The sequence below is a fragment of the Mangifera indica genome, chromosome 14 (genome assembly GCF_011075055.1).
Source record: "Mangifera indica cultivar Alphonso chromosome 14, CATAS_Mindica_2.1, whole genome shotgun sequence".
In the NCBI taxonomy this organism is placed as follows: Eukaryota; Viridiplantae; Streptophyta; class Magnoliopsida; order Sapindales; family Anacardiaceae; genus Mangifera; species Mangifera indica.
This window is the reverse complement of record NC_058150.1, coordinates 3,193,150-3,214,318: the sequence shown is the minus strand read 5'-3', so window position 1 is coordinate 3,214,318 and position 21,169 is coordinate 3,193,150. Positions and strand designations below refer to the sequence as shown.

General features: G+C 34.9%; 4 protein-coding genes across 6 annotated transcripts; 2 read left to right on the top strand and 2 right to left on the bottom strand.

Annotated features, from left to right (window-relative positions):
* The first annotated feature begins 2,351 nt into the window (after positions 1-2,351).
* LOC123196377 (glutaredoxin-like) lies at positions 2,352-4,090 on the top strand. The gene is made up of 3 exons (XM_044610376.1): positions 2,352-2,586; positions 3,539-3,637; positions 3,745-4,090. The coding sequence occupies exons 1-3, from the start codon at positions 2,442-2,444 to the stop codon at positions 3,813-3,815; spliced, it is 315 nt and encodes a 104-aa protein (XP_044466311.1). The 5' UTR covers positions 2,352-2,441; the 3' UTR covers positions 3,816-4,090.
* Positions 4,091-4,434: 344 nt separating this feature from the next.
* LOC123196376 (tRNA (adenine(58)-N(1))-methyltransferase catalytic subunit TRMT61A) lies at positions 4,435-7,449 on the top strand. Its single transcript, XM_044610375.1, has 4 exons — positions 4,435-5,177; positions 5,388-5,858; positions 6,468-6,712; positions 6,858-7,449. The coding sequence occupies exons 2-4, from the start codon at positions 5,410-5,412 to the stop codon at positions 7,061-7,063; spliced, it is 900 nt and encodes a 299-aa protein (XP_044466310.1). The 5' UTR covers positions 4,435-5,177; positions 5,388-5,409; the 3' UTR covers positions 7,064-7,449.
* A 1,445-nt stretch (positions 7,450-8,894) lies between these two features.
* On the bottom strand, positions 8,895-11,513 carry LOC123196180 (transcription factor MYB118-like). Its single transcript, XM_044610085.1, has 3 exons — positions 10,838-11,513; positions 10,597-10,723; positions 8,895-9,708 (listed from the first exon to the last, which is right to left on the bottom strand). Exons 1-3 carry the CDS (start codon positions 11,419-11,421, stop codon positions 9,112-9,114), a joined length of 1,308 nt encoding a protein of 435 aa, XP_044466020.1. The 5' UTR covers positions 11,422-11,513; the 3' UTR covers positions 8,895-9,111.
* Positions 11,514-13,949: 2,436 nt separating this feature from the next.
* Positions 13,950-20,394, bottom strand: LOC123196179 (DEAD-box ATP-dependent RNA helicase 46). 3 transcript variants are annotated; one of them, XM_044610083.1, is made up of 9 exons: positions 20,210-20,394; positions 19,090-19,440; positions 18,420-18,575; positions 17,963-18,031; positions 17,161-17,430; positions 16,127-16,477; positions 15,650-15,927; positions 14,777-15,154; positions 13,950-14,418 (listed from the first exon to the last, which is right to left on the bottom strand). In XM_044610083.1, the coding sequence occupies exons 2-9, from the start codon at positions 19,408-19,410 to the stop codon at positions 14,196-14,198; spliced, it is 2,046 nt and encodes a 681-aa protein (XP_044466018.1). In that variant the 5' UTR covers positions 19,411-19,440; positions 20,210-20,394; the 3' UTR covers positions 13,950-14,195. The 3 variants fall into 3 exon arrangements, with proteins under 3 accessions (XP_044466018.1, XP_044466017.1, XP_044466019.1); XM_044610082.1 differs by having other exon boundaries at positions 19,090-19,442; positions 20,214-20,394; XM_044610084.1 differs by having other exon boundaries at positions 19,090-19,442; positions 20,253-20,391.
* Between the last annotated feature and the right edge of the window lie 775 nt (positions 20,395-21,169).

Below are 21,169 nucleotides of genomic sequence, written 5' to 3'. Positions count from 1 at the left end.
TACGTTATGTATTTCTGAATCCGATGGAAGCTGAAATTTTTATGCGACAGTGCCTGATGTTTTTGATGATTTGAGAAGGTTCGAAATACCTAGCTTGGAGTTTTGGACTATCATGGTGCATGGAAATTTGCTAGTAAGGATGTAGTTTGATACTCTGAGGGAAAAAGGACAATTTTTCACTGAAGTTTTAGTCAAAATTTAAAAGTATACTTACAACAAATAAAAAACTCATATACCCACCTATAGGTTAATGATTGTGCAAATTTTCAGTTAGATGTAAAAATAAAGCATTATTTTACTCATAAACCCTAAAACTTAAAAATTTTATATCATTTCGTCCCCTTAATTTAAAAAACTCACATTTACCTCCGTATGATTAAACTTTAAAAAATTCAGTCTTCTCCCTTTTTCAAGTTTCATCTCCGATAGCTTAAGGAACTAGTTAGCAATTGGGAAGAAGCGTTGGTTTTCTCTTATGAAGAACGATATTTTGTTATCTAGATCTGAACGATGAAGCGTCATCTAGATTTATAAGAAGAGTTGAAGGACAATACTTTGTTGTTCTTTGTTGTATCGTTTAGACGCGATGACGAAGTGTCGTCCTTCGTCGTCTAGATGATATGATGAAGGATGACACTTCGTCGTCTCTTTTGGACAACAAGTTGTCCTTCGTGGTCCTTCATAGCCTAAGATGGAAGATAGATGGAAAACATCGACTATCAACTGGAATGATGGTAATTAAAGAATATAAACTTTTCAAACTTTGAGAATAGGTTAAAGTGTTAGTTTTTAAAACTCGGGAGGGAATGATAAAAATTACAAAGTTTTTAGGTTTATAGGTAAATCCTTAACTGAAAATTTGGATGACAATTAGTCTATTGTTAGGTATTTGAGTTTTTCAACTGCCGTGGATATGATTTTGAAATTAAACTAAAATTTGCGTGGGAAATAATCCTTTTCCCATACTTTGATGTGTAGCCAAGCCCCTATATGAAATCTCCTCTTTGTCCTTCTACAATATGTAAACATTATCATACGATTTTGGGCTTTTGATAGGTGGTGTTGCAATAGTCGGATGGGCTTTCGATTTTAGACTTGGGCTTTAGGTCTGCTCTCAATTTTTTTTTGATCTGCCCACTTCATTAACTTTAAAAACCTTTTAAAACACCCCTGGAATCCCCCTCTGCCATTATAAAGAACACACTCCTATTTGTTTTGTGAGAATGTCACCAAAAAGAAATAGTGAAGGTAAGTTCTAACTGTTAGGCACCATTTTTCAAACCCATACTCAGTATAACAATTCAAAAAATAAAATATATAACATAGAAAACACTTTCAATATTGTAACCAATAATTATTATCTAAAAAACATTAAGGGTGCATTTAGTTTTGATAATTTTTTATTATCGAAAATGAAAAGTTATCATAAAAATAGATTATCAAAAAATATTATTATATTTAATAAAAAATAAATAATTATTATGTTTGATTGAATATAATAAAAAATATTAATATATTATTTTTATTAAATATCTAAAAATTTATAATCATTTTAAAATATTTTTTAATCTTATTTATTATATTAATTGAAAATAAAGATACTTTTGTTCTAAAAAATTTATAAGTTTAAAATTATAGTAAAAATTGATATTATCTTAATAATCTTTTCATACCTAAAACAAATTTGGTATTCAGTTATCTCTTATAGATAGCATATGGGAATAATCTTTAATTATTTTAAATCAAATATCTCTTAAATTCACTCTAATATATTCCCAGTGTTTAAAAAAATAAAAAAATTATAAAAAAAAAATCAATGCATTTCCTCTTTAACTAACGGGCAACAGGGAATCGTTGATAATGCTAATTTTAAACCTTTTAAGTTAGAAAACCAAACATATACACCCTCTTTCCATAATAAATTTTTGGTCTATTGAGTCTCGGACTTGTTAGAACTTCTGTTCAAGTTTAGATTCGATAATTTAATAAATAATTTTTTTATTTAGATTTATTTGAAATTTAAATCTTGTTTGTTTCGAAACTTAAATATCCAATCAGAATAATTAGCTTTAAACTTATTCGGCCCAAATGACATAATAATGGGTAGGTTAGGTAAATGATGTTTTCAAACTAACCATCAAATTAAGGTGGAAAATAGTCGGTGGCCCGGTGGGCCTTCTTAAACGTATAATGCAGGGATTCTTAATGAATTATTGGCGCCGTTGTCAATTTTGCTTCCGTGGCTAAAACTTAGTCTACAAACGATTGACTTCTCTAATGGCTATGCGTTAAGGAAACTTTCAACGGCCTGGATGATCTCTAACTTTGATCCAACGGCTTAACATCTCTCTCTGTCTCTATTTATGCTTTCGTCGGTTCTTTTGGACAGGATAAGAATTAGAAAGTCTTTTTAGGGTTGCGAGAAACTGAGATTTAAGGAGATGGCGTTGCCTAAGGCTCAGGAGATGGTTCAGTCAAATTCCGTCATGGTTTTCAGCAAGTCTTTTTGCCCCTTCTGCGTCAATGTGAAAAAGCTTTTGGATGATTTGGGAGCCGCTTACAAAGCCATTGAATTGGACGCTGAAAGTAATTACTTATCACTTCTAAGTTTTCCTTCATGATTTAAACTCTGTATATGCTTACAAATATCAGATTTATGGGATTTTACAAGTTTTGATAAGATTTACTATAAATTAATACTTTTTCTCTTAATTTTTCAAAATTTTCTCGTTTTTATGTATTGCCGGTTTCAGTAGCTACAAGTGCATGAAATTACATGTCGTTTTGTATGCAATTTCTAACGAGGAGGTAATATTACTGGGGTTTTTCCTAGTACTGATGCGGCTATATGAATAGATGGTTATTTATTTAATATTACAGTTTAAATTAGATTTAAATTGTAGAAACTTCCTTGATAATGACAATTCATAACGAATAGAAGGGATTGCGTCAGAAAATCTTGAATCAGGATAAAATAAATCCATAGTTTTCATACATTAATATAAATGCTTGGATGAACCAAGACGGTGAACAAGTGGAAAATTTTTACATTTAATTTTTTATAAATTGGGATTGGTTATATGATGAAATGGGTGAAATTTTCGCTTGAGATTCTATCCCTTTTTGGAAAGCCCATACATGTAAAATGGGTGCACTATTGGTGTAAGATTAGGTACAAATTTCACAGTTTAGAAATATTCTTTGCTGAGTTTTACTTACCGGATGTTGTGGTTCAGTTTGTTTGATGTGGACTGTATAGGTTCTTTTGTTTGATATAAAGCTTAGTATGCAAATTTTACTTATTACTGATTATCCCAGGGTAGGACAATACTTACTGCAATTTTGTTCTGTAAATTAGTGGAATATGGCGTTGAATTTTGTTTTTCATTACCAGATGTTGTGGTTCAGTTTGTTTGCTGTGGATTGTATAGGTTCTTTTGTTTGATATAAAGTTTTTGTATGCAAATTTTACTTATTACTGATTATCCCAGAGTAGGACAATAGATGAGTAAACCATATTTATCCGCCATTTTTGTAGGTGATGGAAAGGAAATTCAAGCAGCATTGGCGGAGTGGACTGGACAGAAGACAGTGCCAAATGTATTCATTGGCGGAAAACACATTGGTGGCTGCGATGGTAAAACTCAAATAATCTCGCTCTTTGTATACTAACATCGATTCAACTGCTGATTGCAACATTGTTTTTCTTGAATTAATAGTTTCACCTGGTTGTTGATGTTGCAGCAACTACTAATTTGCACAAGGAAGGGAAGCTGCTTCCTATTCTAAAGGAAACTGGAGCTATTGCATCTTAATACCAAAAGGAATGCAGTTAATTTGGTTATGAATTCTAGTAGTGAAGTATTGTATTGAATGCAGTTAATATAAATGATCTTTTCTTTAAAAATAAAAGAAGTTTGCATATCTATGTTTGAGTCTAGTGGCCTTCGGCCTGTAACAGTAATTACACTAGTAGCAGTTTCATCAATAACGAGCTGCATAATGTAATATTAATCCCATTTCAGACCTCAGAGCTATAACTGATGGTATCCTGCTGAAATAAAGCAAGGGAAGAATATTATGATTGGCTTCTTGGTTTAGCCCTATCAAGCATGTTTAATTTGCATATACGGCCAAGAAAATAAACACTGAAGCGAAACTGAATGAAGAAGCATCCTTTAATGTGCACGCACGCAGAGTCAGAGACAATAAACACTAAAGTGAATGAAGAAGTTGATGTTTAATTTGCATATACGGCCAAGAAAATAAACACTGAAGCGAAACTGAATGAAGAAGCATCCTTTAATGTCCACACAGAGTCAGATACAATAAACACTAAAGTGAATGAAGAAGTTGATGTATGGCATCCAGATCTTACAAATTTGTAGTCGTTGGCCATGAGAAATGGACAAATAATGAGCCAATGAACACAATTATTTGCCTATTAATTTGATTTTATTCAGAAGACGGTCTTCTTATTCACAAAAGTAACTGTTTTCCTTCAATGGAATAGCCAACATTTCAAATTGTGCCAAATAATCTACGACCAACCGAAGTATTTGTTCATGAGGGCTCCCCTCTTTTGTTCATGGAAATCGGCTTAACAAAGTAGACTTAAAATCCTCCCAATTTTGACCGGGAATCTTGATTCTACCCATTGAAACCGGCTCAATCAACACCTTCCATGCAAACTGTTGCCGCCGATATCTTTTCCCACTCATGGATTTTGATTAACTCTAGAAAATACCTGTCAGCTTTGTAATCCCATCCATGTGGAACTAAGTGTTGTTCTCTCTGCAAATCGCTTTCTGGCTACATCGCTCCCTCTTCTAGTCGTTTGAATGCCCTACCCCCCATCCCGTGCTAACGTTTGGGTGCTCACTTTAGAGAAGAGGTCCATCGGGTTGTCCTTTGGAAACTCGTGAGGACAGATGGGAAGTTTTGTTCCCCCGAGATTAATGTTCTTCAGATAATTTTTTTCGGGTTATTATGACCCAACCCAATTAGATTCTCAATCAAGCCCAGCTCAATTAGTTAGGCCCAAACCAGAACAAAATACATTCTAAGTGTTTTAGGTCTCTGAGCACTGCTAACCGCCGACCGGGCGATTGTTGACGTTTATTTGCTTTGAGTTGGGCATCGAGTTGATTGAAGGTTGTGCCAAGCTTGTTGGAGAGGTAAGCTTAATCAAATTTTTGTTTAAGGCTTCTATTTTTCCGGTTCCTTAATGATTATTATATAATTTTTGGCTTTTGTTTTTTGGTTTGTTAACTGATAGTATTGAAACATATTTATTTATGCCTTGGCTGAAATTTCTCTGTTGATTTAGTTCATGTATAATTTATGAGCCATTCTGCTAATTTCCTTGAAAATTGTATTGTTGGCAGATAATTTGGTTATATTTTAAGGATGTTGCCAACTGATTCAACAAAAAAATTATCATTTAATCGGTGCATTGGGGACGGGGATTTGGTTATTGTGTATGAGAGGCATGACTCTATGAAAGCTGTTAAAGTTTGTCAGAGTTCTGTGCTGCAGAACCGGTTTGGTGTGTTTAAACATTCAGAATGGATTGGGAAGCCATTTGGATCCAAGGTGTTCAGCAACAAGGGTGGATTCGTTTACTTGTTAGCTCCAACTCCAGAGTTATGGACTCTGGTTTTGAGCCACAGAACTCAGATTCTTTATATTGCGGACATTAGCTTTGTGATCATGTACTTGGAAATTGTTCCTAGCTGTTTGGTTCTGGAGTCTGGAACTGGAAGTGGATCTTTAACTACCTCACTTGCAAGGGCGGTAGCCCCCACAGGACATGTCTATACATTTGATTTCCATGAGCAAAGGGCTGCCTCAGCGAGGTAAGAAGTGGAGTTTCTCACAATTGGACTGCTTTCATAATGTTTTTTGAAGTTGACGTTGTCATATTCATGAACGATATTTGATTTTCTTTTCGTATTAATATTTGGTTTTGTTTTTTGAAATTGCAGTAATCTGAATTTAAAGTAAGTTGGTAAAATCTTTAATTGGAATTTGTTTCTATGTACCTTATGGACATACATCTGACGCAAGGGACAAGTAGTCAGTATCGGATGGGGTAAATCTTGAGTTTATATCTAAGTGATTGAAAGGGGTACCTCATGTTATTAATGGTCATAAACCCAGGTTATAAATTTCAAAGCTTTGGTTTAAAGTCAAGATTAGAGAAATATCAGAAACTTGGTGATGGGTAAAGAACAGAGGTCAACAACATTGGTCAAGGTTTGCTGGTATTACTATTAAAAAATATTTTCAATGTTGTTTTGCACTTAGAAAACTCAAAGACGTGATACAGTTATACTTCATTCCATTACTCTGTAGGATAACATGCATCATTTTGGCTTTTGTGTGGGTGGTCTGGCTAGAAGATACAGGCATCTGTCTTAGTTCTTATGGATATATGGAAAATTTCCTGACTGTGTTTTCAACAGGGAGGACTTTGAAAGGACAGGAGTGAGCAGCTTAGTCACTGTAGGAGTTAGAGATATTCAGGGTGAGGGATTTCCAGATGAGTTCTTTGGGTTGGCTGATTCTGTATTTCTGGACCTACCCCAACCTTGGCTGGCTATTCCTTCAGCTGGCAAAATGTTGAAACAAGATGGCATCTTGTGCTCCTTCTCACCATGTATTGAGCAAGTGCAGCGCTCATGTGAATCTCTTCGATCATCTTTTACCGGTAAGCTGTCATGCAACTACTTCTATTCATTTAATTCTGTAATAGACTTCTAATTGGTTTTCTTTTTTCCCAGTAAGGCTCATTCCTTGTTATATTATCCATTGATGATTTGACTGCACTTTGTATTTTGTGTGTTGTTTTATAGATATAAGGACCTTTGAGATACTCCTCCGGACCTATGAAGTTCGGCAAGGAAAAGCAGATTCACTTCCTCACAAGAGGAAAAAGCCTTCAAATGAAGGTAACAGTGAGCAGGACAATCAAAGTACAGCTGCAGTCACGGTTAGGCCCTGTGGCGAAACCAGAGGTCACACTGGCTATTTGACATTTGCAAGACTTAGATGCTTCTAATGAAGAGTCCAATTCCTTTTCATGCGTTAGCGGGACATAGAAGTTGTTTATCCTCATAGATTTAATCAGTTCAGGTGCCACTATTAAAAATGTCTTTGGACCATAATTATTACCCAGATTCATGTCATGAAGGGATTATGAGTTGCTGTAACTCCCTATTTACTGATGTTCAGCAAATACAGAAACTTAGAGCAGGATGTTTGGAGAGGGTTTCTGTCTGATCTTGTGGAGAATGCTGAAAGATTCAACACAAGGCGAATAAACTAATGACCTGATATACTTACATTGTTGTTCCTCTTTTTTAACTAAAAGTTTTGTCTATGTCAGTACTCAGTGTTATTTTTTGAAGTAATAGCAGGGTAATTTTCCCGAAAATTCACTGGTCAGATACTTCACCTGACATTTTCAGTTTCTGTTTGTCATGATGTCAAAAATAGTAAGAGCACATGTAATTTTAACCTTTCAACTCTTGAAGCTCGAGTGTGGCTATTGAGTTGTGCTGAGTGGAGTTTTGAGTTTCATTCAGTAACGTAGCTGAGCAAAACATGGCTGCAGACACTGTTTTGATGGGTATTTATCAAAACGGTATATTTTAGTTAACTCATATTGAATTTTTTTAAACTCGTCAATTTAACAAATCAAACATCCCTCAAGATTGAGCTCAAACTCAAAGTTTGAAAATATTTAACTCTTGGATTTGAATTTGAGGTTAAAGTTGTTTGAGTCAAAACTTATTTTTGACTCATTTGAACTGAGTTTATTTTTTAATTTAAATAAACTTGATTCGAATTCAACCCTAATCGGAGGAATAACTTCTACTCTATTATTGTGAGTTTTGGATTTTTTTTTCTATAGATGGGCCATCTCACATAGGCCCAATCAGACATCGCTTCAATTCAAAATTTTGAGTTATCTGAACGATGCCTCGATTCTAAAAAAGCCCAAAGTGGTGAATAGACTAATTTTGCATAAGCCAATTTTGTACACTCCACACTTTTCATCCACCGATTTCTAGAAGTAGCAAATCACCACAAAACAATAAATCCAAACCATGAATTACTAAACATAATTGGCCTGGCACGCCCTTCCTGGTCTAATGCCACCTCTAGCTATATGAATGTGGAAGAATGAAATAACAAGTAAAAAGATAAAGATACAAAATTTTTAACAAGATTCAATTTAGTGATTGGAATGTTTGTGTCTACGGTGTAGTGATTAATTGTTATGTACTTAAGAGAGATTGAAATACAATGATTGATTTTTAGTTCTTCTTATGATCTCTTTATCCTAGATGATCAGATATATTTATAGGACTACTGAAAAGAAATTATATCGAAATTAAGATAAATAAGAGAATCTTAATTCAAGTATAATTCTAAAGCTTTATTTATATTTTAATTGAGTTAAAGGGAAACATTTACGATGTTGAAAAATACCCTGATCGGAAAGAAGAAAATAGCTTCTCTTTACCATTACAGATGGAAAATAGGAAAATTTTCATATGTAATTCTGAACTGATTCTTTGCTAAGCAGAGATCTTCTCACTACCTCGAACGAACAAAAAAAAGCCTACTTGCTTTGGTTGTTGGATAGGAAGTGTTAGCATAACATATTGTTACTTATGGCAGTTGCTCTAGTAGGCTTCTGCAAAGGAATGCTTCTTCGATTATATATATATATATATATATATATATATATATATATATATATATATATATCTTTAAATAAAATAGTTTGGCACACCATATGGTGACCCTTGTGAGGTGGAATCTAGAAAAATTGTTTGTTAACCTCAAAATTCTAAAAATATATAATATAAGACAAAATGTTCAAACTTTTAATAAAAATTAAGTTAAAAGGATGCATAACCATGCTCAACACAAATAAAAAGCATAACAAACATACAAACATTTACATTACTCCAAGTCACCAAGAAAATGATATATCTCTACTATGGCATCCTCATTTTCTTATACCCTTTGACAAAGGACTGAAAAGGAGATCATCCATGGACCCGTTGGTGTATTTCAACAGCTAGGTCAAATTACTTATCCAGCAAGCCCTTTACACACCATCTCCATCATTTCCATTTCCTTCCTCAGCTGATCCTCCTGCGAGAAGCTATCAATTTCCAATGGCAGCTCAAACTCATTGTTGCTCTCATCAACCATCGACCCACAAGTCGCCTCATCCAGCATCGACCCAAAGTTGAATCCCTCGCACAACATGCTAGCATCAAACGAGTACCCCATGGCTTCATTTTGATCATATGCTGCTGGTGCTGGTGGGACTTGCCAATCAGCTCTGAAATCTGAGGTCTCCATTTGATGAATTTGTGGAGTGGGCATGATGGCGTTGCTAACCAGTTGTTGTACGTTGGTTTTCTTCATGGGTTTTTTGCCCTTTTTGATAAATGAAGTTGAATAGGTGACAGTGTTGATGTAGCTCTGCAAGAGGGTGCTTTTGGGAGTCGAGTCTTTGTTCTTTCTCTTTGATTGCTGCCTTCTTTTGGTAGCATTCCAATGATTCTTTATAGTATTCTCAGTTCGACCTGGCAGTCTCCGGGCTATCTCCGCCCACCTGTTCCCTAATTGCTTGTGTGATTCAATCAGTATAATGTCTTCATTTTCACTCCAGGCTTCTTTCTGCAGATTAACATTACAATTACAAAATGTGTATTTTATATATATATATATATATATATATATATGCATGCTTATCAGACTGTGCTCAATATCATACTTTTTTTCTCTCGATAAATCAGGGGACAAAGCTTCAAAAGAAAAAATTTAAGTAATTAATTAATTAATTAAAGGACAGCTAAAACTCTCCTAAAATCATATTCTAAAATCTCTTGAATCTGACGAGGGACTTTAAAAAATATAAAGAAAGCGTCTTAAGAGGCAAGACACATTTAAAAAAGAATAGGATCAAAATTTTGTTGAGCTAGGTAAAATATTTATGGCTTTCTACAAAACATGAACATTGCCAGATGATATGTAAAGAAATTAAGATCAGTAATAATAATAATAATAATTGGACATTAAGTTGGATAGTTTATGCTGAGTTGTGAAATTCATACCATATAATGATTATACTTGTAATTTTCTTGGATTTCCTTTATTTATCTTTGCTTTTTACCATTTACCATGCTTACGTGGTCGAGTTAAAAAACCTTATCTAACTCAGCACTCGTCATGCATGTCAACTGAGTTGTCATTCAAGAAACGACGTATGTTTAGCAGGGCTAAAATTCATGAACTTTACTGAAGGCGTCAACAAAAAGATAATAAATACAAAAAAAAAAAAAAAAGCCTTGCTAATGCGTATTAATAAAGAAAATAATATTTTTCGTAATTAATTTTTATTAACAAATTAAGATGTAAAAATTAGACATGTGTATGTTAATGTATGAATGCTTGATTTCTGTAAGTAGTTTTTATGTTTACGATCTTACCAAAGTAGATGTATATGTATTTGTATAGAGATGTTGTAGTTTTTATTTTTATGGAAGTAAATTAAGAAGGAAAAACCTTGATGTCAGGCCTCAAATGGTTGTACCATCTTTCTCTACACTGTTTCCCCACTCTCCCATTCATCATCTTAGAAATTTGTGCCCATTTCTTTGTACCATATTGACCTACAAGCCGCACCAGCGTCCTGCAAATGGATATCAACATATGAACTTTTTTTAAACATTACCAAACAGGAAACCCTAGAGAGGAAAATAAGGAAGAATAAGATCGATAATATTTCTGAATTTGCTTAAACTACTTGTCCTCCTGAGCTGTCCATTGGCCTTTGATTAGGCTGTGCTTCTTCGGAGCTTTGCCGCTTCTTCTTGTTTGTATCTTTTTGTGCCTCTTCTGCTCAACTTTCTGATGATACGTAGCGTTTTGATCGGCAGTAATGCACGAGACTTCATCTGGAAGCCTTGCAGCGGCTGATCCAAACTCTTGAAATTTGGTAGGCTCATAAATCTGAGCTTCCGGCACAGACTGAGCCCAAAACGCGCTTCTTTCTGAGTCATGCAAGAGTCCATTTGCCATCAAAGGATTGCAGTCAACAACGTGATCAGCTGAAAAAACATTTGTATTAACCTCGAAGGGATCGAAACTAGGCCTCGAAACCCTAAAGGGATTTTTCGACGAACCCTCGATGTTAAGTTGGTTAAAACTTTCAGGGTTCATCAGCGAGTCATGATCAAGCTCAAATAAACCCCTGTTCAAAGAAGGCGATGATGTGTTATCAATAAGAGAAGAAAACCCATTTTTAAACTCAGGATTACTGAGAGGATTATCAGCAAGAAGGCTAGAAAGAAAAGGGTAATCCTCTCTGAAACTTGAATCGAACTCCATGCAGAAATAGAGAGACTAAAGAGAAAGAAAAAATAAATAAAGAGAGAGAAATGAAATGAAATAATAGAGAGAGAGCTCAACAGGGAAGGATGGTTTAATGTTAATAGGAGTAATGAGAGGGCTAATTTCTATGGGCTTTTTATTACTGAAAAATGAGCAAGGCAAGTGTATACGTGGCAGCAATCTATCCCCTGATAACATGTCAAACCAATGGTTAATATTTCTAGTTGAAGATGACTTTTAAACTTCCGCGATCAAGTATTTGCCAAGGGCAAAAAAGACCAGTAATCATTGGGTCGTTATAAAACCCTTGCATTTTATGAATACGCTCGACCGGATTTTCGACACGTGGCTGAATGAAGCCCTCTTTCGTCATCTTCAGGTATAATATTGGTTACATCAGAGCCGTTTAAACATAAATAAAAGGTTTAGAGGCAATCAAACGGTGAATGTTGTGGGTAGAGTGAAGGGAATTTAGGCTATAACGTGTAAACAAAATTTAAAAGCCTCATTATGTTATGTTTATTATTGATTAAATGCTAATTTCGTAATTGCATATTACAGTCTAAGTAATAGTTAAAAAATGGCCATTGTTAAAAAATATATATTCAAATTAATCATTAATTTTTTGTTTTTAAATTAAAAGGGCAATTAAGTAATTATGAATCCAGGTTTGTTAATCATAAAGTTTCTCAATATTGTAACAATAAAAATATATGTATCAATTTTAGATACACAAATATGTACACACTTATATATGTCAGTATGTGATAAAGTGATTTTAAATTTAAGATAAAATAATATTTAATCATATAATAACATGTATAAATATATATATTTATATATTCAAAATAAATACATATAGTATTACTCATATTGTAACGAGGTCTGAAACTAGAGAAGCTGATTGGAAGGCAAGACATGGAGAGTAAACATGTGCGAAAAAGCATCTTTTATTTGTAACTGAATTATAAATAAATACATTTCCTATTTGGTTTCTAATTTAATGAGGATTAATTACCAAATAAATTCCGGTGAAATTTACAGGCCAAATCTGGAAATTTTACAGTTACGTTCATGCTCATCACACTCATAGATTACCATCTAGCTAAATTCAAAATAACAGCTTGTTGAATGAATTTATTGATTAAAAAAATAGGGGTGGTTAGGAAAGAATCTGGAGGAGGGAAACAGAGAATAAGGAAATGCTGCATGGAGGCCACGTGTCAATGGGGTGAGTGAATGACAGCCACCCAAAGCCCTGCATGAAAACCATTTGGATAATAATTATTAATTAGTTAGCTTCTCCCTGGATTCTTTGCTTTTTATTTCTTAATTATTCCAAGTAATTACTCCGTAACCAAACAAGCAACAACCTTTACCATGTATGGCAGATTCCAGGATAAAACCAGACAAGAGAGCCAGATTTGTTAATTAACTATTTTGTCCTCACAAATCTACTATATTACTTATATAATCAAGGCCATATCCCACCTCAAGTAAATCACACCCAGAATTAGATTTTACTTTTAATTTTTCCATTTTTATGTATTATTACAAAAATAACCCTCACTAGTATTGCTTCTATTTCTTCAATATCAGAATTATAAGATGAATGAATTTCTTTCTGTGCGACATAGTATATAGCTTTTAATCTTGTGTTGGGGTTTTTCTGTACATTAGATCACGTGTCCACCTCGTGAGTTTGACTTTGGTTAAAAATTTGTTGCTCACTTCTGCCGAGATGGCGAAAACTGAAAAATGAGAGATTGCAAATGGTAACGGAATCGAGCGAAGCATTACGGGAAATTCCTCTATTCATGACGTAATGTAAATTCAGCATGTTACCCTCCGTATACTATTCGCTTTTGAATACTAAATTAAGTACATTATTAATATATTATTATATAATTAAATATTATTTTATCTTTAATTTAAATTCATATAATTTTATTGCTTCATATTTTGCATTTCTTTCCCATTAACAAAAAGTAAAACTTATTCATAAAAACAAGGTCAAACGACTATTTTCCACCCAAAGTATGCTATAATGACAAGTTTTCACCTTTTAACTATAGAAACATCAAATACTCACTCATGACCGGTTAAATTTAACAGAACCTTAACACCTGAAAATTTTATCTCTTTTTACCCCCTCTAAACTTTAAAAACTGAAAATTTTCCTCAATTTAAATTTTAAAAAATAACAGTTTCACCCTAAGATTTGGTTTTAAAATCTCTGGAGATTTCAAAACCAAACCCTAAAATAAAACTATCATTTTTTAAAACTTAAACTGAAAAAAAAATTTAGTTTTCAAAGTTTAAGAAAGTAAAAAAAATTATATTTTAGTTTATTTTTTAATATCATAGAAAAAATGACAATTTTACCTTTCCTACCGTTATTTTTAACTAGTCATGATAGGTATTTAATGTTTTCATAATTAAAAGATAAAAACTTGTCATTACAGCATACCTTGGGTGGGAAATAGTCGTTCTGCCTAAAAACAATCATATCAAATAACAATATATTACCACAGCAATTTGGATAAATAAATTAGCAAAATATATTTGTTTGCGTATATAATTATATGCTTCAACAAATATAACTCATAGCCCCTGTTACTCCTTATATGCCCTGATTGTGGTTGCAAACCGACCAAAACCAGGAAAGGCTACAGCTTCAGAATATAACATAAAAAAATTTTGCGGTACAGATTTAGTAACCATGCTACCCATCCTTCCTCTTGGCTATCCAACATAACCTCCTTCCATGATCACACTGGTTGGATCATCCCTTTCTCTTCTTTCCCATAATGGGGTTGACCAATTGCACCCCTTGGTGATCTTTCACGGAATGGACTCTTGCGATCCCTTTGTCTGTCACTGTTGTTTGGTTGTACACCCCGACCTTGATGCATCCTTGCATGGTAGCCAGACCCTCTGTTGGAGTTTCGACTGGGACTCCGACCCCTATCATGCCCGTCATAGTAGCGATTCCTGTCAAAAAAAAGCAATGGCATAACTTCTTAACACATGGTCGGTCACAAGCTTAACATTAATGATAGACTCCATTATCTCATAAACAACTCTCAACAGGATATAAATTAACTGAAAAAAAAAAAAAACAAAAAAACAAAACCTCTCAACAGGGTGTAGCAACGGAAAGAATGGTAATAGGTACATTATTTAAGACTTTCTTTCTTGGCACTTAGCTTTATTAGTGCCCTGACCTACAAAAATTTTTAGAACTCCAGATTTCTGATTCAGAATATGATCACTCGGGAATTTCTAGAAAATCAACGCACCAAAGAGAAAACTCACACCTTATGTACATCAAGAGAATTAACCTACATACCTGTCACGTGACTCATGATCACCTCCACAGCCTCCACCTCTAGAAGAGGAACTAGACATACACCAACTACCCCTCCCATTATCCCTTCCCCCAAAAGCTGAGTCACTGCGTCTGCCACGACTCCCATCACGACCAGAAGGACCAGCACCCCAACGTCTAGGCCTGCCCATCCCACCACCACGTGAAGCCATTTCATGAAGTTCAGAAGGTACTCGCTGGTTTGCTCCTTCTAAAACTTTTATAAGATCCGAAGCATACTTTGCATCCTGGTCACCAAAGAATGTATAAGCCAGTCCAGTAGCACCAGCCCTGCCAGTCCTCCCAATTCTGTGAACATAATCCTCAACTCCGGTGGGGAAGTCATAGTTGACAACCACCCTGAAAAAAATAATAGAACTATGTTGTATTCATTGGCAATGATGCAAATTGTCACATTTATTTTAAATCAATTCAAGAGCAATAGATATTTGAAAAGGAAAATAAATATTAATACATTAAAAAAAAAGCAGATACTGCACTTAAAAAAATATTAATTTAAGCAGTTCAGATTGAGTTTACATCATATACAAGGGCAAGGGCTGGGGATGCACTTAAATAGTGTTAAAAATTAATCAACTCATAAAAAATGGTATTGATTAATCCTCTTCCTCAGTAAATTTCATTCTGGTTTCTGGGTTGTTCATTAAAAAGTTTTACAAGGGAAAAAATTAGAAAAAACATGCACTCCCTAGTATAGTAAACCCAGGTTCTCAAAATGGCAGTGATTCGGCTACACAATGGTGCTGTCAACAACATATAAACAGAACACATCTAAATGATATAAAATGCAGCACAATGGTGTGGTCAGCAACTGAAAATGGAATAGCAGCAAACCTGATGTCTTTAATGTCCAATCCTCGAGCAGCAACATCAGTGGCTACAAGCACAGGAGACCTCCCAGTACGAAACTGATTCAACACATAATCCCTCTCACCCTGAGATTTGTCTCCATGAATAGCAGCAGCTCCAAATTGACTAGTAAGATTTCGGGCAAGTTGATTGCACATCTTTTTTGTTGAACAAAATATAATTATCCTCGATCCTGATTCTTGGGAACGCAGTATGTGCTCCAATCTTCTGTATTTTTCCATGGGTGCCAATACTTCTACATACTGTAAAAAAAGACATAAATAACAAACCGTTATAACAGTGACTACCAAGGAAACTTAGAAATATACTTCACATACAAAGACAACAGAATGAAAATTCATAACTTAATGAAACAAAGAAAGCTTTTAAAAAAAGTGGTAGTTATATAGTTTTCCATTCAATTTTGGACTTAATCAAGCTCAATAATGTTAAAGTTCACACCTGTGTAATGGCTTTGTTGGCTGCAAGCTCATCAACATTGCCAATATTGACCTGCACAGGATTCACCAATAGATCTGCAGCAATTTTCCGAACTTCCTTTGGCCATGTTGCAGTATACATGAGGGTTTGGCGACGGACAGGCACTTCCTTCACAATCTTTCTTATCTGAGGTTCAAAGCCCATATCTAACATACGATCAGCCTCATCAAGCACAAGGTAAGAAACTTGATTGAGGCTGATTCTCCGCATCTCAAGAATATCATTCAAGCGACCAGGAGTGGCAACCACAATATCTACTCCTCTGCCTATATCTTTCAACTGAGGACCCTTGGGTGCTCCTCCATACAAACACTTAACAAAACCATATGATAACAGATCGGTAAGAAACTTATCATTTATAAAGATATATTTTTATAGATGCTAAGTAATAAATTACTACAGTAGAGCAGTAGGAAAGCAAAAAGAATCTCATACTACGCATGACAAAAGGAATTCATACCAGAAAATGAGCACAAACGTAAATTAAACACAGTTCCAATAACATGCATTTTAATAATATCATTCAGTCAGCAAGGAGACACAATCACAATATCCAGTCCTCTGTCTACTCCTTGTTAGCTGCTAACCAACTGAAACCCCTCCCCATACACTTTACTAAGATGTATAGATTGCATAACTTTTGTAGTACAGGAATCCTTAAGTGATGACAGCTAATATCTCATCACCAGCAGGGCTATCTAATAGGATCTAATATGATGCATGAGATAATCACATGTCAACCAAGTAACAGACCATATAAAATATAGAAGTGAACAAATCAACTTGACAGACTACACCAATTCAGAAATTCCATACAACTGTTTTGGGTAGGACTAGCTAAGTACAACTATGCACGTCCATCAGGAGGGACATAAAAAAGCACTGTCAGATCTAAACAATGAAAATTATAAAACTTCCCATGCTTGGATGCATGAACACACGCCACAAATAAATAAAACATCTACACATAATAACTTGTACAAAAAGTAACTTACTGTGCAAGATATTCTCGATGACTTCCCAAACTTCACAGCTTCATCTTGTATCTGAGTTGCCAACTCCCTTGTTGGTGACAATACCAAAACAGTAGGACCCAACTGAGGATTATTATGGCAACGCTTCAGATGAATAAAACCTGGAACTAGATAACCCAATGTTTTTCCAGATCCCGTCTTTGCAATGGCAACTATGTCCCTATTTTGCAAAGCAATTGGCCATGATTGTGCCTGAATTGGAGTTGGTGCAGAGAATCCAGCATTGTGTACCTGGAAAAAGAACAAATCTGGTAACCCGAGGTACTTGCCCCAAGAATTGGTTGGCTTTCTTTTTATACTTATAGTGGATTGGCTAATGCAAGAAGAAGCAACATCCTCCGTTAGCAGCCAGCCAATGCTTGCTGATGCCAGCTGGAGCAGGAGGAGACCTCTTCTTCCGTTAGGATCAAGTGGCAGACTGAATCATCACCAACAGTAGTCCTGGCAACGAACTTGGGTGATTCGGAAAGCCCTCCGCATGAATTGGTCCACCGTAAAAGGGCGCTCCAAATTATACTCAAGGCCCCCAGAAGAGGGCAGCACAGCGTACGACATTAGCTCCCCCAGGAGCAAATATCGCACCTGCGTCAAAAAGTACAGATGGCAAAAAAGTAACATGAGTCTAAAACTCAATTGGACCTCCAGCAATTACAAAAATTGAGCACAAGAAACACTCAGTTTAGGATTTAGCTGACTTACAGGAAATCCAGGCCACCAGTATTGAATAGAGATAAAAAGAACAGAAGTACAGAAAAGCTCATACCTCTCTAAGAATCTCAGAAGGAAAACCAGTAACTTCAAAAGACATAAAAGGTGGGGGCACATCATCACCCTGATAAGAGTTTCAAATGAAAAAGTCATCATCAAGGTGCAAAGAAATGAACACATCATGCAATAGATGAAGAAAATAAATATTCCACACCAGCTTTCACCAATTGATGTGATAATGTTACAGAAACACACAAATATACCACTCCAAAACTCACTGAGCCAGATGCTAATGCAGCCATGAAATAAAATCAAGTTGCGTTTGTTTTGTAAAGTGGTTGAATTTGAGCGAGAAAAAGAAGACAGATAACATAATAACATATCATTTTAACATTGAAGTGGGAAAATTTATGCAAAAAGCACCAAATCAATTCACTTTAACGGCATCAGTAAAGTGCATTACCAAATATAAAAATGGGATACACAACTGAAACAACTTCCTCAATACTCACAGTGACAGTTATTTCATGTTGCTGGCGATAAGGACCAGGCAAAAATTTGACTGCTGCAATCAATGAGCCAGAACCTTGCATAGACAATCCTCCATTTCCCACACTTGCTGTTCCGTTCAGGACATTATGTGATTGTAGAGGTGCTCCTCTTAAACTCTTTAACAACATAATCAACTAACAACATTAAAATTTTTATATAACACAGCCAAATAAAAGAAGTTTTGTAATAGCAACTGCAGTGAAATTACATCACTAAGTTTGTGAAATAAAAAGCTTAAACTAGTCAGTTTTAGGAATCCATCCTCTGTTTTAGGAGTTTAGCTATTCATATCTTTTGTAAAGTTGAATTTACTAAGGACACTGAAAAGCAATTCAACATTTTAGAACAAGGCCTATCCATGCTTTCAAATGTTAAAGAGTGAGAAGACATGAATAAAAAATTATCTTAATCAGGTAAGGAGTCTAAACCCAAATTGCAACTGTGACAACACAAACAATGTATAATGTTTCTGTACAATATTAAAACCTACATCAAAGATCAAGTAAAATGACAAGACTTATCCAACTTGAAAGGGAGGGCACATATAATAAGATTTATCAAGATAAGGGAGATAACAACAACATACACTGAAAGTTGAATAACAAATTTAGAAACAAGCACAACATATACCTGATTGCCCCCTGAGCCAACATCAAGCTTTGATCCACCATTGGTCCCTCGACCATCCCTATCATCTTCCTTTTCAGAAGTAGAACCACGACGCTGTCCTTCAGAAGATTGTTGAGCTTGAACAGAACAGCTTCTGGGCATTGGGGAAGAATTCAGTGGAGGAGCCAATTTTGTAGGCCTCTCATACTGGGTTACATTTGTCTCTGGATTCCAAAAATAAAGATACCCGGTAATACCATCAACCAGGCCTTTCCACGGTTTGGGGAGACTCGGGTCCTCCGGTGCATATCTTACAGTAGAGGCAATCGCAGTTGCAGCCATTGCAACGAATTCAGCCAAAAAAAAAAAAAATCCTACAAACCACACATATACAAGATAAAAAGGTAGATTAAGCGACCATTATTGGACCACCAACATGACACAAATCCAACTACAAACAAAATTGATCTTTAAATGCCTGAGAGAAATGCTTCTTGAAAATCTCTACAAAGAATTCAGCAAGGAAAAACAAAATCAAGGTATCACTAATCACAGGCACTGGACTTCTACAAAGGAAAGAGAAATTTGAAAAGTAAATATTAGAAACCAGCTTCAACCAAACCAAAAAACTGAGTAAATCAAGCTTCCTTCAGTAATAAATTAAATTTCGTACACATTCCAACACTGATAAAACTGAAGTTTGACTATATTTGCATTCTTTTCACAACGTCTCCTCAGCAAACAAAACGTAAGAATGAAAATAAAAGCCAAACGCAATTTAATAGAAAAATGGTTCCGCTATATCAACAACAATAGCAAAGCAACTATGGCATCGTCTAAAACAATATAAATACAGATCTTCAAAACAAAAAAACAAATCCTCACATCAGCTTCCTAAGAAATAAATCCCTTCTTACAGTAATATTCTCTTTTCCAAACAATCAAAAAATCAGCACAACACAAACACCAGCGTTAAACTTGGCAAAAAGAATCGAATAATTTGACATGTAAAATATACCTTTTCCAAAACCTGTAAAACAGAGCAACGAAATCGCACACAACAAAACCCTAGAATTCACTTTGTTCAAACAAGCAACACAAAAAAATTCAGATCTGAGAAAAATAAAAGATATTTTAGGTCAAACCTGACGGCGTCAATAAGAACAAAAGGAGAGAGAACGAACCGATAAATTCTCCGGTTATTAAATGAAAATGAAAAGTTAATAGAATTGAGAATCTCTCTTCTTTCTCTCTATAAAATGGGGCTTCGTAGTCGTAGAGAGAGAAAGAGAGAAAAAGTGGGAAAAGAGAGTGAGGATGGAAACTGATTTTTCCATTATAAATAAAAAAAAATTTAAAGAGAAAATTGAATGGTAGGCCCGTCAATCCAGCCCATTAAACCGCAATTCGTTTGTTCAAGTCCGGGTCCAAAAAAAAAAATTACGAGGGTTTGAGTCTCAGAATTTTGATTTAGCTCTCTTTCGTTCCGGCTTCATTCTACTTCGAATTTGGTTTTGCAGCAAAAATACCCTTATAATTTTAGCTTATGGCACAATACTAATAATAACCAGTGTTTTCAAAATTAGACCAGACAACCCAGTCAGACTAGACAGACCGGTTCAATCTGAAACTGGCTCATAATCTGGTCCAATTTTCATTAAAAACTGGTTTGATATACTGATGAATCAAATAAATCGGTCAAAAACGATAGATTTGGGTTTGAACAAGCCTTATTGTCTTTTGATGCTATTCTTCTTTGCAGTAAGCTATAACACAAATGTTTCATTTATATTTCCTCTGAATATCTCTAGCAAATGTAACCATTTTATAGCGCAAATTATTATGCTAAAATTCGTGTACCATTTCAATACAACTATGTGGTTTTGGTCATGGCATGTCTGATCTCTCAAGTGTATCATTCCAACCTTCTGTTTGATCAAATGTCTCCAAGTCCCTGTCTTCTTTTGGAATCTATCCTCCTGCATTTTCCCATTCTTTATTTTTATTACATCCTGTCATTAGTTAGATTACATCTCATGAGTGTCGTTTTCATACCCTGAAATTATTTTTATCAATTCATGAAGTTGTCCAGCTTGATTTG

Excerpts from the sequence above, each read along its gene's own strand:
- LOC123196377 (XM_044610376.1), top strand. The coding sequence starts at position 2,442 with ATGGCGTTGCCTAAGGCTCAGGAGATGGTTCAGTCAAATTCCGTCATG. Across the intron at positions 2,587-3,538 it reads CATTGAATTGGACGCTGAAA|GTGATGGAAAGGAAATTCAA; the intron begins GTAATTACTTAT and ends CCATTTTTGTAG. Across the intron at positions 3,638-3,744 it reads ACACATTGGTGGCTGCGATG|CAACTACTAATTTGCACAAG; the intron begins GTAAAACTCAAA and ends TTGATGTTGCAG.
- LOC123196179 (XM_044610083.1), bottom strand. The coding sequence starts at position 19,410 with ATGGCTGCAACTGCGATTGCCTCTACTGTAAGATATGCACCGGAGGAC. Across the intron at positions 18,576-19,089 it reads TTGGCTCAGGGGGCAATCAG|AGTTTAAGAGGAGCACCTCT; the intron begins GTATATGTTGTG and ends ATGTTGTTAAAG. Across the intron at positions 18,032-18,419 it reads AACATGAAATAACTGTCACT|GGTGATGATGTGCCCCCACC; the intron begins GTGAGTATTGAG and ends AACTCTTATCAG.
- LOC123196180 (XM_044610085.1), bottom strand. The coding sequence starts at position 11,421 with ATGGAGTTCGATTCAAGTTTCAGAGAGGATTACCCTTTTCTTTCTAGC. Across the intron at positions 10,724-10,837 it reads TGGACAGCTCAGGAGGACAA|GACGCTGGTGCGGCTTGTAG; the intron begins GTAGTTTAAGCA and ends ATCCATTTGCAG. Across the intron at positions 9,709-10,596 it reads ATTTGAGGCCTGACATCAAG|AAAGAAGCCTGGAGTGAAAA; the intron begins GTTTTTCCTTCT and ends GTTAATCTGCAG.
- LOC123196376 (XM_044610375.1), top strand. The coding sequence starts at position 5,410 with ATGTTGCCAACTGATTCAACAAAAAAATTATCATTTAATCGGTGCATT. Across the intron at positions 5,859-6,467 it reads CAAAGGGCTGCCTCAGCGAG|GGAGGACTTTGAAAGGACAG; the intron begins GTAAGAAGTGGA and ends TGTTTTCAACAG. Across the intron at positions 6,713-6,857 it reads TCTTCGATCATCTTTTACCG|ATATAAGGACCTTTGAGATA; the intron begins GTAAGCTGTCAT and ends GTTGTTTTATAG.